Here is a 13,886-nt window from a genome sequence, read left to right on the forward strand (position 1 = left end):
ATGATCATGTTTCAGAATTTTACTCAGTTTTAAATCACAAGGACAGGGAATGGTAAAAGAATCATTATTTTGTTAGATTTTGTTTGGTCTTATTTTGATTCTTACTGGAAATGGCTATTGGAATTGGAGTATTGCCCTTCACTCCTCTATATATTTACGATCGATCCATCGGGAACGGGGAAGTTTCAAGTTTGTGTTTATTTGGTCTATAAACTTGGATTTGAGGAAGAAGATGGCGAAGGGTGAAGCCTATGAATAAGGAGAATGTAGTGAAGATTTGGCAGAGATTTTAAACGGAGGCTAAATTAATACAAGTTCTTATAATTTTCAAATTTGTACCTCTACTTACAGATATTTTTAAATAAATTTTTTTTAAAGCGTATTATTAAAATTTTCTAAAATAAAATAAAATAAAATAAAGTTAGTATGGACAAGATTTTAAAAGTTCTTATAAACAAAATTTTATTAGTGTTTTTTAAACAAAATATTAATAATTTCTATCCAAAATTAACGATAAAGATATTCCAAAGTAATATTAAAAAAATTTTAAAAGTTCAAGAGAGGATTGGGAAGGATGCACCTCTAGTGTACCAGTTATGAGAGCAATATTGAAATTTTTTAGAAATATTTTTAGACGGGCACAAACTTTAATTTTGTATTAATTTAACCTAAAACTTATTAACATAATTTTCTCCAACTCCCTCGATTAATACCTGCTCTATCACGTGCAATCCATATACATCTTAACTAGTTGACATAGGCTCCTATGGAAAGTAGTTCCGTGCTATAATAAACGTGCATAAATTAGTTATTAGAATCAACTCGAGCATATAACTAGAATGATAAATATTCAATTCTCCTTTACACCGACTCGTTGAGCTCAAAAAATAAAAAATAAAATCACAGCTTAGATTTGGCAGTGCCTAGACAGTCATGGGATTACTCCTTGCTGGGAAGTTTTCCCTTCTTGCTTCATACCTTATAAAGGGATTCCGACCGAATACAGCAGAAGAACACAGCTATAATGAGTGGCATCGTGTACCTAATAACTTTGGTTAAACTTGCACTGTAGAGCGTTGAAGAATCAACAGCCCCAAATAACATGTTTAAAAGATTAAACATCCAGAAACAACCTCAAAAGTATTATTCTGATTGGACGAGAGAGTCATCCAGACTTCTTGAGGCAAAGAACGGGGCTGGCTAAAGAGAATAGATTCTCGATGATGACAATGGATCCTATGCTAAGTGTATGTAAACTTTCAATTTTGTATCTAATAGATCGTGCTTCAGTATCACACGGCCTCTTTGGATTTACGAGGGCGAAGGAGCATCCAACCCAACTCAAGCCATCCCGTCCCTGAAGAGTCATAATCTAGATAACGATTTGCAGTGATCGGGTAAAAGCAATTGCTAAAGGTGAAAGGTTTGGGCAGGCAGGGTTTGTTGAAAGGATGAAGAAGTGGTTGGGCCAGAAAATTTGATGGCAAACTCTAATTATTTATGATATCCCAACTTCTTTGCATGTATGAAGGCAATGGAGCATCCAACTCCAGACGTTCCAATCTTGAGCAGTCATGATCTAGAGAATCATTATGCAGTGCGCAAGAAACATCTGGTAAAGTCAGTTGCTTACAATGAAGGTGTAGGCGAGGGCTGTTTTCTGCAATACTTCCACTTTCAAAGTCAAGACCAAAAGGAAGGGATTGTTTCTTTCCTTGATTCTTGTGGGAATTATGAGGAAATGGTTTCCAGTTTCTATGTGCTTGCCATCCATATTTGTAGTCTCCAACTATAGGCGTTCCTAATACCTCGGCACAATGGACACGAAGCTGCATTAGACACACACAAGACGAGGTATATTCAGCTAAAAATATGTAGAAAACGAGACTAGAACTTATCGTAATTGGAGCAATGGGGTTCGGGACGGTACCTGATGTTTTCTTCCAGTGAGGGGACACAACTCCAACCAAGTGTAACCTGCACAATTTCCTTGTAATAAATGAACATAATCTGATATTTACATGAAATTATTTTAAGATGGTTTGTTTAAAACTATTAATTCTCTTAATCAAAATAACCTAGTGCAAAGTGCTTTTTCCTTTACATGTGAAACATTCTTTCCTACGTGTGAGACATTCTTTCCAAAGTCAGGCAAGTAGAATTATATCCAACTACTTCAGCATTACGTATCGACATCAGCCTCACGGTTTTAACGCGTTTACTGTAGGAGGTTTCCACGACCTTACATGGAATGTTTCGTTTTTCTCTCCAACCGATGCGTGATCTCACAATCCACCCCCTTGCGGGCCCAACGTCCTCGCTGGCACACTGTCTGGTGTTTGGCTATGATACTATTTGTAATAGCCCAAAGCCCACCGCTAGTAGATATTGTCCGCTTTAGTCCGTTACGTATTGTCATCAGCCTCACGGTTTTAACGCGTCTACTAGTGAGAAGTTTCCACACTCTTATAAGGAATGGCTTCGTTTTCCTCTCCAACCGATTGGGATCTCACACCTACCCTCTTGATTATAAAAAGATCCTTCCCTTCCTAGTCAAACGATCAGATGCAAGCTTTGTTAGAAACAAGATCAAGCGATGATCTCATATGCATAATACAAACAACCCAAGTATTAAACTACGAAGCTCATTCTTTTTATGCATCTTCGTATGATGTTGATAGGCCTCTACCTCAATTTTATTTATCAACAATCTCAGAGGAAGATTCGACGGCTTCCCGGTCTCCCTCTATTCTCATAAGAGGACTCGATTTCAAAGAAATTAACAAAAATATATCTCCCCCACTGACTAAACAGCTTACATACTCCTCACTGCACCCTCATCCCCCTCCTAACTAACAACATTCATTAGGGCCCACACACACACTTTAATATTTCTCATGTATTAACTCCTTTCCTCACACGCTTAGATGTGTAAGCCTTTGTAATTGGGGGTCTACAGATATTCCAGTATGCCTTCACTATTCGGATTAAAAATATGTCTACTGCTTGGAAAATCATGTGAAACTTTAAATGCTTCATGTCAAAAGGGTGAAATGCAAACCATGATGAGATTTGATCACTTTATATGTAGTAATTGCGTGCTGAAAAGGCATAGATTCAGCATTATCAATGACCATAATTTGCTCAGATCTTCCATCGTCCAACACCATCTAAAATCATTAGAAGCAAACATAAATTTCAAGACAACATATAAGGAAAGAAACAGAAAAAAATCACAAAGAAACCAATGCAAGTGTATGGTTACTCAGTATAAGATAAGACTTCCAAGATAGTTGCTAGAAAGAAATCATACACAAACCTTTACTAGTGGGGCCGTAATCAATCCCTTTGTACGTCTCGGAGAACCAATTACAAGTGCCCAATACCTCTTTTGCAAAATCTTTTTCTCACTATCAACATGGTTCGCCTTCAACGCAATGAAAAAGTAAAATAATTTATCATGTCAGTTTGAGTGACAGCAATACTTTATTCACGTCTTTATCTCTATCAGATTTATGTTTCTTAAGAACAGTATAGGTACAGAGAAAAATACATGTTTCGATGCCCCGAGAGTTTTCTCACGGAAGATAGAATGAAGAACTGAAGTACTTGTGGAAGTCCTGCCCATTATCAAGATGCCACTGCTGTCCCTGTCAAGCCTGTGTACCTAGCAATAAGCAAAGCCCATATCTTTGTTTGTAACAAGATAACGATTTTCAAGTTCAAACTAGAAAGACAACCAGAGTCAAAGTTCATCATTTAAAGGTCAAGTTCAAACACCACTAATTAAACACCAAGCACAAAGTACAATACTTCTGACTGAATTCAACATAAAGAAGCAAAACTCAAAAGAATTGGGAAAAAAAATTGATGCTTATGGTTTTTATAACAAAATCTAATATTCGAAGAAAAACTTACTAGCCGAGGTGGCTCTGAGTAGTCATAACTTAAACAACTGGCAGCCAATTGATCTAAACTTCTTTTGACGCCAATACCACCCTGCATAAACATTTTATTTGCTAGAATTTCGTAAATTTGAAGACCATGACTACTCAAAACGATCAATCAATGGTACGAGTTGAATGCATACCTGTACGGGCAAGCCAGGAGGTTTATTGATAGCAAGTATAGCTGGATCCTGACACAATAAAAAAGCGTCACAAGCAGCAGAAGGAACTAACAGTTCTTAATTGCAACAATCGGGCAACAACATAGAGGGAAAAAACAGTGAAAAGTGAAAACCTTATATAAAACTAGACTATGAATGAATTTCTTTTCTTCTTTATTGCAACAATCCGGAGCTCTCTCTGTAGGAAATACTTGAACGGAGATGGGGAGACAAAGTTTATCACCTATGTTCAGAATGTCATTGGCTGCCACCTTGCAATAACTTTAAAATGTTAGTAACAAATTAAGGAAGTTTTCTTCCATGTGGAAAGCACGATTATAACCATCTTCAATGCATAGCAGCGTACATAATGAAATGTTCACAAAATCAGAATATAAACATAGCAATTAATATCAATCGAAGTAGACAAAATAACTGCTCACTCTTTTAAGTTGGTCTCGAGCTTCCAAATTACATTCAGAATTTTCAATCATAGAAGACCCTCGTCGAACCTGAAAGATATCAAAAGGAAAAGATTCATAAACTGAGTAACGTGCTAAAATTTAACAATGAACACGAAATCTGACAATGCTAATTACCACATTAACATTCAATTGCATGCATTAATGACATTTCGTGGTCTTATTTGATCTAGCTTGACTAATCATTCAATTGCAAGAATTTAACATAGGATTAAGTGAAATTGAGGATGAAACCTTTCTTAGTCGAAATAGCTTCTGCACAAGGCTCCTCGGCAGCTCCGGGCAGCAGCGGAACACCCATTTCAGGGCGGTGATTGCCGTGGTGGAAGTTTCTGCTTCGGCTTGAGCTCCTCCGTTCATTATGCGATTACCTAAAGCCGAGCCGTTTGCAGTCGCAGTAAATGGAGGCAACGTGAACCATCTATTGCTTCCCTTCTCATTTTTCTGTTCGGATACTGTTTCGGTGGCGATACTCAAGGCGTAGGTGGACTTCCGCTCACAAAAAATTGAGAAATGGAGGCTTTCGCCGCCGGGAGCGGCGGAAGATGGGAAAGAACGTCGGATAACAGAGCGACGTAGGACTGCCGGAAGCACCATGTCGGGGGCGTCAAAGGAGGAGGAAACGAACAAACCAAACAAGGGGTTTCATATTTAGACTGAAAACAAGAAAAATGGGCCGAAGATATATTGCCTACAAGGCCCATCTTGAAGTCACTGGGCCGAATGGCATAAATTTTTAGGCCCATATTGGAAGTGTGCTGGAAGAGAATAATTTAAAAGTTTGTCCCACATCGGAAAGCGTCGTTGAAGCGTGTACAATATGGCACTATAAAAGGAGCCCTCAACCAATATATTAAGCATACCTTTCTCGGCCTTTTGGCTAAGATCAAGTGTAGTATCTGTTCTTATCAGTTTAATATCTGATACGTGGGCCATCGGCCCACATGATATTAAATTAATTTTTTGTGGGCGAAGGCCCATCTCAGTAGCTTGCTGCTGGGGTCTTCGAGCGTCGCCCTTGTGTTGCACTACAGCATGGGCCAGGCGCGACCCTCCAAGCCCAGTTCAAATATTGTTTGACCCTTTAAAGTTAATATTTGTGATTGATGGTATTATAGAGGTATCTTAGTTACTACAATGTTACATTATACATAATAGATATGATGCAAGTATCTATACATAAACTCGAATGTATTCATTGGCCCGACTTCAGTTGAACGGTCTCGATCTCTGTGCGACCTGTCTTCTTAATAATTCGACTTGCAGTCTCTGTGCGACTTGTCGACTCTTGCACCGGGTTTTGTGTCTCTTTATGAACTCACTCAACTGGGTTTTGTATTTTTATGAACTCACTCCACGCCACCAACAACGATCAACGATGACAATATCTAGTATTAGTGGTGGATTTGGGCGGGTTTAGACTGGGTTAGGGGTGGTTTGGGTTTAGACCGGGTCTTGAGCAGTGGTTTAGATTGGGTCAAAGTGGGTCAAAGTAGGGTGCCTTCGAGAACGCGGATACAGGTGGTGCATGGCTATCGTCAGCTCGTGCCATAAGGTGTTGGGTTAAGTCCCGTAACGAGCGCAACCCTCGTGTTTAGTTGCCGACCGTTGAGGTGGGAACCCTGAGCAGACTGCCAGTGATAAGCCGAAGGAAGGTGAGGATGACGTGAAGTCATCATGCCCTTTATGCCCTGGGACTAGGTCAAAGTAGACAATATTAGTGGACCAGGGGTATGTCATCAAGTTACACTGGGCAGTGTGCCAACAAGTTACAAATAATATCAGAGCTAGACACCAAGCAGTGTGCCAGCAAGTTTCATCAAGTTACAAATAGTATTAGAGTCAGACATCGAGCGTTGACACTGGGCGGTGTGCCAGCAAGTTACAAATAATATCAGAGCTAGACACCAAGCAATGTGCCAGCAAGTTACAAATAGTATTAGAGTCAGACAGCAAACGGTGTGTTATGAGAACGCTGGACCCTCGTCAACGGGCGGTGTACCAGCAAGTTACAAATAGTATCAGAGCTAGACAACAAGCGGTGTGCCAATGAGAATGTTGGACCCCGTCAACAGGCGGTGTACCAGCAAGTTGCAAATAGTATCAGAGCTAGACAACAAGCAGTGTGTGAGTGAGAACATTAGACCTCAAGGGGGGTAAATTGTTAGATCCTACATCGGTTAGAAAGGAAAACAAAACATTTCTTATATAAGAGTGAAGAAACATCTCTCTAGTAAACGCGTTTGAAAACTGCAAAACTAAGGACGATACGTTAGTTCTTGAATCATGCCGTGCGTGGGTCAGGAAGTGAGGTACCCATTTGTGTTCATCTCGTCCGCCCATAGCCACACCCACAACAACTCCTTTCGTCTTGTCAACCTGTCTTCGGCTCAGCCACCTTTCATGCACGCTGCCCAACACTGTTCAGAAACAGTCCAAATATTTTCATTTATTTCAACCAAATAAAGTTTTATATACAAATTAATAACTGAATAACTTTATTAATATAATTCATAAATTTCAACTTTCATACCCATTATTTTTAGAATTTTATACATTTCTTTTATAATTTATTGAGCATAAGAAAAAAAAAATAATGAACTTATTAAAGAGTTAGATTAAGGCGTTTGAAAACTAATAGTTTAAGAATGATTTATTTTGGGTCCTAAATGGACTTTTATGCTGTACCGAATAGTTTATAATATATTATACTAAACATATTTTAATTTAAAAAAGAAATTATGTTATGTAATTTTACCATTAAATTTTTTTTACCATCTTTAGACATGATCCTAAAATTACTAGAAAAATACATTGTTGCAGAAAATGAAAAAGAAAACAAAGAACTGGTACGCTCGTAGTAATAAATTCATTCCTAGAGCTAAGAGAAAAGTCTATCCAATTAAACCTCCGACAAAGAAATATTCCATCATATTTTTTACCATTATTATTCGGTCACATATATTTAATACAAACGAACTACATCGTGCTCATTTAAATTGTGAATGAAGGAGAGAACGGGGACGGAGGACTACGACAAAAAAAATATATGCATTTAATTTTTTCAACCACGTACATTGTACTGTAATATTATGTTTTTTAGTTGAATTTGTTAATATTTTTTTTTTTATAGAAATTAGATTAAAAAATAAAAATGGTCAATTAAAAAGATTCTTTAAAATAAATATTTTTTAAAAAATAAAAATTATCCTGAGTGGCTTAAAAGATAAGGATGGAAATGGAAAAGACTTCTTTGTCCTCGTCCCATGAATATTTCTAGGCTTGAACCATTTATTTAAAAATATTGAAATCGAGTCGACAAGCTTTTCGTGGTAGGTCTCTACCTCGAAAAGAAGCTATTATCCTTTATTGCCTTCGTCCATATTAAAACGCGTTCTCCCAAGTTCTTTAGATTGTTTTATCCATTATCGATATATTTATAAATAAGAGAGTTTGATACAATAACAAGGATTATTCGATTCCATCTTTTGTAAATGACGGATTAAAATATTCATTTTTATATTGATACATCCGTTGCTATATCTATGAGTCGTTAATATTATAAAATCACATTAATTTTATGAATAAATTGATACTTTTATTATATAATAAAAAATAGTTGAAATATAAGAAACAAAAAAATTAATATTCTTATTTACTTCACCAGTGTAAAAATAATTACAAATTATTAATAAATAATTTATTGAAACAAATAAAAATTCTAAATTTTTATCTAAAATAAAATATATGTTTTATTAATTTGAAATAAATAAGAATATTAATTTTTATCTTAAATAAATATAAATTCTAAATTTTAAATATTTAAAAGGGTAGAAGCTAAAATGAATCTCAAATTGCAATAAATATTTTAACAAATATAAATATGAATTTTAGAATCATATTTCTTTAAAAAAATTGAAAATAAAACAACAAAAAAGAATACAAATATTATCAAATAATTTCTCTATATTTATAATATTAAAAGTATTTAGCCTATGATATTTTATGTTATATTTAATGATCCTATATTTTTTTAATATTTATTATTATGTCTAATAAAATTTTAAATTATAAAAAGAATTAAAGATTTTAATTCTTAGTCTTTTTTATTTTTTTATTTTATCAAAGCTAATAAAATTAATGGTGATTTGATTTTTAAAAATATAAAATAATTAAATTTATTCTACATAAAATCAAATTTTATATTTAATATAACATTAAACTTTCCATTTAAGTTAATACATACAAAATTAATAATTTAAATATTTGTTTACACAATAAAAAAAAATTTAAAAAGCTTTCAAAATTCAAAAACTTATTTACTCAAATATGCAAAATAATAATAATAATAAATAAATAAATATTTTAGAGATAACCTTCACCTAAAAAACAAAATTGGAATAAATTATCTAAAAAAGAGTTTTGCGATAATTAATTTTTTTTTTAATAAACTAATTTATTGTGTGCCAAAAAATGGCATATTAAAATAACATAAAATCTAATTGTCACTACGAACGCACAGGCTTGCCTGGGGCTTGATCACGTTACCTGATCGCTTCCTGATCTCGCCGACGAGCTCATCGATACGAGTCTCCGAGGAGCCGCCCTCCGCCGCCGCCTTCTCCGCCGCCGCCTTCCACTTCAAGGCGTTTTCCCGAAGCTCCTCCGCCTTAGGCCCAACAATGGCGTCCCTTAAACACTTCTCAAACTCATCTCTCAGAACCAATCTCTTCTCCATCGCGCCACGTGTCAGCCGGAGCCCAACCCCAAGCTGTTCCACCAAGAACTTAGCGTTAGTCACCTGATCTCCCCACTGCGGCAGCACCACCATAGGCACGCCGGAGCTCAGAGCTTCCACCGACGAGTTCCATCCACAGTGAGTAACAAAACAAGCAATGGAAGGATGACACAGAACCCTCTGCTGTGGACTCCATTTCACAATCTTAGCTCTCTCCCCTGCTTTCTCCAAAAACCCATCTGGAAGAACATGCGATTTCAGCCCCAAACAATCCGCCATGTCCTTCGGCAATGGCTTCATGACCCACAAGAATGAAAACCCAGAATTACAGAGCGCGTGAGCCATTTCCTCGACTTGGGTTTGGCTCAAATGAACAATGCTTCCAAACGAGATATAAACAACCGATTTCTCTGGCTTTGAATCAAGCCACTCGAAGCAGTCGTCCGCCTTCAGGAAATCGCCGGAGAGAGACCCTTTTTCGTCGGAGAGTTTTAGCGTCTGAAACAGAGGACCTATCGGAATAACAGAGCATATCGTCGAGATATGATCGATGACGTCTTTTTCAAGTTCCTCGAAAGTATCCATCAAAATACAAAATGGGACGGAGACGTTTCGAAATTGCTGCAAAATGGACCGACCAATGGCCTTATACTCGCCATATGGGTGCAAGAAGCTTGGGATTTCATCGTGTTTCAACAGAGGCAGAGAGGGTATTTCAACATCACAGAATGGATCAGATTCAGAAGGGAAATTCAGGGTTTTACGAGAAAAATGATAATAAATGGAGAAAACAGAGCAAGATTGAACCCAGAGAACAGAACAGGGGATTCCAAACTCATTAGCCACATCGCAAACCCACGGAACAAATGGGTTTCCTATGAGACAAGAAACCGGCCGATTCTCAGCGGCACGGTCTTTGAGCGTTTGCGACAGCGCCGCCTTGCCGGTGAGCTCGAGCTGCGGCAGATAAAGGTCCAAGTCTCTGCGTCGGAGGTCATCGTTCTCCCAGCCGTCGTTCCAAAAATGGAAGTCGATGAAACCGGCGCCAAAGGGGTAACGGTGGTCGGCGATGCTTCCGGCGTTTCTGAGGCTGTCGCCGAAGTCGAGGGTGGTGGAGATGGTGATGTGAAGGCCTTTGGAAGCGAGTTTTTTGCCGAGGCGGAGCGTGGGGTTGATGTGGCCTTGGCCGGGGAAGGTGACCATGAAGACATGGCAAGGGGGTTGGGTCTCGGCCGGCATATCTCTGAGCTTGAAAAATGATCAGTGGATGAGGTGAAGTGGAAGGCACCAGTGGTGCTTTATAACCAGTGTGTTCCACACCTACTCACTCCTACCAACCCTAACCGTGCCATACCGTTCAAGATTACATTAATAATTTTAAGAAAATAATATTATTATTTATAAATAAAATAAACATTTATTAATAAAAATATTATTTACGACATTTAACCCTATAAATTTCGCACGAGTGGACTCTTTTCGTACCCAATTTAGTAATTCTTATATGAGTTCTAACTCTCGAAAGATCCAAATGCAGCATAAAGTTATAAACATTTTAGATAATTCTACGTGCATAACAGCGATAAAGTCGGTATGTATGAAAGTGATTCAGATCTATTATTAAAAGTGATGCACGTCTCGATGAGAAACGAAAAAGATGTAGAACCTTAGACCTGATTTTAGTTCAAATGTAGCTATGTTCTAATACGAGGCTATAGAATAGTTATGGTAGAGTTTGATAATGCCTTAGTTTTCTATTTCTTATTCGGACTGTTTTAAGATAGTTAAAGAAAGGGTAAGTTTTTAATAAATAAGAACTTTATAGATTGAGTTAGTAAACCGTCCGCCCGAGTTTATTGTTAATTTTAAACTAAATGGGTTTCTGCACAAAATATGTGTATTATCATAACCTAAAGACTCGCTCAGAGATTCCATGTTCCAGACCCAAGAAACAAAGGGGTTTTCGACGAGACAAGGAAAAAAAATGTCACTTTGATGAGATTATTGTAAAATAAAAGGACTAAGTTGTTATTTACTAAAGATTTAGAACTAAATTGTATCAAACATAATGTCGGAGGGATAAATATTAAATTGTTATCTTAGTGATTAGTGAAAGTTTAGGGTCCATGTTTAACGATAGAGTTGTACAAGGGTTTTTGTCCCTCGCATTTTTTTTCTCTCTCATTCATGCTCGTCTTTGTTCCACCACAAAGCCAACCTAGATGTTGGCAGAAGATTCGTCGCCTTCGTCAAGACATGTAGGACGTAGTCATTGCCAAGATTTGTACATAGTGAGCATAAATTTAAGCTCGTGGGTCATCATATTGAACAAACAACATGTGCGATCCCCCTAGAGAGGGTTTATTATAAGGGTGTAAAAATCTGTCTCTAATAGACTCGTTTTAAAATCTTGAGAGAAAACCCAGAAGGGAAAGCCCAAAGAAGACAATATCTGCTAGCAGTGGGCTTAGACTGTTACAAATAGTATCAGAGCTAGACACCGGGTACTGTGCCAGCAAGGACGCAGGACCCCTAGGGAGAGGGTAGATTGTGAGATCCCACGTTAGATAGAGATGAGAACGAAGCATGATGAGGAAACTTTTTAAAATCTTGAGAGAAAACCCAGAAGGGAAAGCCTAAGGAAGACAATATCTGCTAGCAGTGAGCTTAGACTGTTACAAATAGTATCAGAGCTAGACACTAGGCATTGTGCCAGCAAGGACGCAGGACCCCTAGGGAGAGGGTGAATTGTGAGATCCAACATCAGTTAGAGATGAGAACGAAGCATGATGTGGAAACTTCTCCCTAATAGACGCGTTTTAAAACCGCGAGGCTAATGACAATACGTAACGGGCCAAAACGGACAATATCTACTAACAATGAACTTGAATGATATGGAAACTTCTCCCTAGTAGACGCGTTTTAAAACCGTCAGGCTAACGATAATACGTAACAAGCCAAAACGGACAATATCTACTAACGATGAACTTGAGCTAGTACACAACCGTTCTTTCATATTAGTTCGATAAATTTATATGAATATTTTATTTGAATGAGTGTTTATCATGTTGTTCAATATCTGAAAGGGAGTAGGTATGAGTTATGGCCACAAATGAGCCACATCCCATCGACCACTTTCATCATATGTTTCACACTTTTCTTCCTTTCAAATTTCTCCTTTATATAAGCAATCCCCATAACAAAGCATATTTCCAAAGTGTGTAAAAGCATTTTTACTCTCTTATATTATTTCGCATCGAATCACGTGTTGTTTTACCGTTTTGATCCATGTATTATCGACTTAAAAATTATTTTTACCGTCAGTATATATATATGAAATTTTTAGGATAATGTTTTAAAAAATTCTTGAATTAATTTTAAAAAGTTTTTATTGTTAGATCGTTCGATTACGGTTGTAGTTCAACAATTTCTAGTTTCTGTAATATTCGACGAATTTAATTCCTTTTTTTTTTTTTTTCGATTTTTATAATTTTTTAAAGTTTTTTTTTTTCTTTTTAAATAGAAATGAGAAGTTATATGGTTGAGGGTGGAGTGAGTCCCACATCGGCTAATTTAGTGAATAATTATGAGCATGATATGAAGCTTTTTGGGGCCTGCCTAAAATACCGTAATTTTTTATGAGATTTCCACACCCTTGAACCCACGGCTAGCTTTGGCTCATACTGCTGTCAGCCTCGCACTTGGGTGTTAGGGAGAGGTTTCCACAACCTTGAGCCCACCGAGGTTTTACACCCTTGAGCCTACCGCTAGCATTGTGAGGTATTATCAATCCGTACCTAAATAATTTTCATTTAGTGACATGTTGGGAAAAAGCAAAGCACAAAAAAAGATATTAATTCTAAGACGTCATTCATATGTCCAAACATAGAGACACCATTTTATCTCCACAAACACTTTTGTCTCTATACAAAAACACCTTTTTCTAGGCATTGAGGAGTTAAACTTAGATTTGTATACTCAATCCGTCGATTCGAGCCGTTCAACCGGCATAAAATGATTTAAAAGATTAATGGCTCCGTTCCATTTCTATAATTGTTAAAGAACACGAAAAATAAAAGAGAGAAGACTTAAAGAAAAATATGTATGGTAACACTCAGATGGTTAACTCCACATTGGTTAACATTACTCGTAACTCATTTTCTTGTCCTTGGTTTGGACCCTCAAAGTCCTATTGTGAGATCCCATATCGGTTAAAGAGTGGAACGAGGCATTTCTTACAAGAGTATAGAAACCTCTCTCTAGTAAATGTGTTTTAAAATCGTGAGACTGATGACAATATATAACGGGCCAAAACGGATAATATCTGCTAACAATAAACTTGAGTTGTCACGTGACAATCGAAGTGATGCTGCTCTTGAGGCTATAAGTTTGCCATTTGTTGGCATCATAGGGAACTTTGGATAAGATTTGACGTTTCTAATATATTTTTACCTTAATCACAAAAGGGTTCGTCTTGCTCTTTGTTTTTTCCATTTCTTTGTTTCTTGCTCTTGTCTTGATGCCTTCGGTTTCCCCACCTTTTTTTTTTTTTTTTGCA

General features: G+C 37.0%; 2 protein-coding genes and 1 non-coding gene across 3 annotated transcripts; 1 reads left to right on the forward strand and 2 right to left on the reverse strand.

Annotated features, from left to right (window-relative positions):
* Positions 1-808: 808 nt before the first annotated feature.
* On the reverse strand, positions 809-5,224 carry LOC111455375 (RNA pseudouridine synthase 4, mitochondrial). The gene is made up of 10 exons (XM_023097012.1): positions 4,825-5,224; positions 4,552-4,620; positions 4,243-4,380; positions 4,091-4,138; positions 3,919-3,999; positions 3,554-3,667; positions 3,320-3,427; positions 3,062-3,170; positions 1,931-1,977; positions 809-1,829 (listed from the first exon to the last, which is right to left on the reverse strand). The coding sequence occupies exons 1-10, from the start codon at positions 5,185-5,187 to the stop codon at positions 1,491-1,493; spliced, it is 1,416 nt and encodes a 471-aa protein (XP_022952780.1). The 5' UTR covers positions 5,188-5,224; the 3' UTR covers positions 809-1,490.
* A 225-nt stretch (positions 5,225-5,449) lies between these two features.
* On the forward strand, positions 5,450-5,645 carry LOC111455648. The gene has a single exon (XR_002712629.1). It is a non-coding gene; the product is annotated as a U2 spliceosomal RNA (small nuclear RNA).
* Positions 5,646-9,022: 3,377 nt separating this feature from the next.
* On the reverse strand, positions 9,023-10,608 carry LOC111455374 (putative UDP-glucose glucosyltransferase). The gene has a single exon (XM_023097011.1). It carries the CDS (start codon positions 10,565-10,567, stop codon positions 9,089-9,091), a length of 1,479 nt encoding a protein of 492 aa, XP_022952779.1. The 5' UTR covers positions 10,568-10,608; the 3' UTR covers positions 9,023-9,088.
* Between the last annotated feature and the right edge of the window lie 3,278 nt (positions 10,609-13,886).

Source organism: Cucurbita moschata, unplaced genomic scaffold, assembly GCF_002738365.1.
Source record: "Cucurbita moschata cultivar Rifu unplaced genomic scaffold, Cmos_1.0 Cmo_Scf00017, whole genome shotgun sequence".
NCBI classification, from domain to species: domain Eukaryota; kingdom Viridiplantae; phylum Streptophyta; class Magnoliopsida; order Cucurbitales; family Cucurbitaceae; genus Cucurbita; species Cucurbita moschata.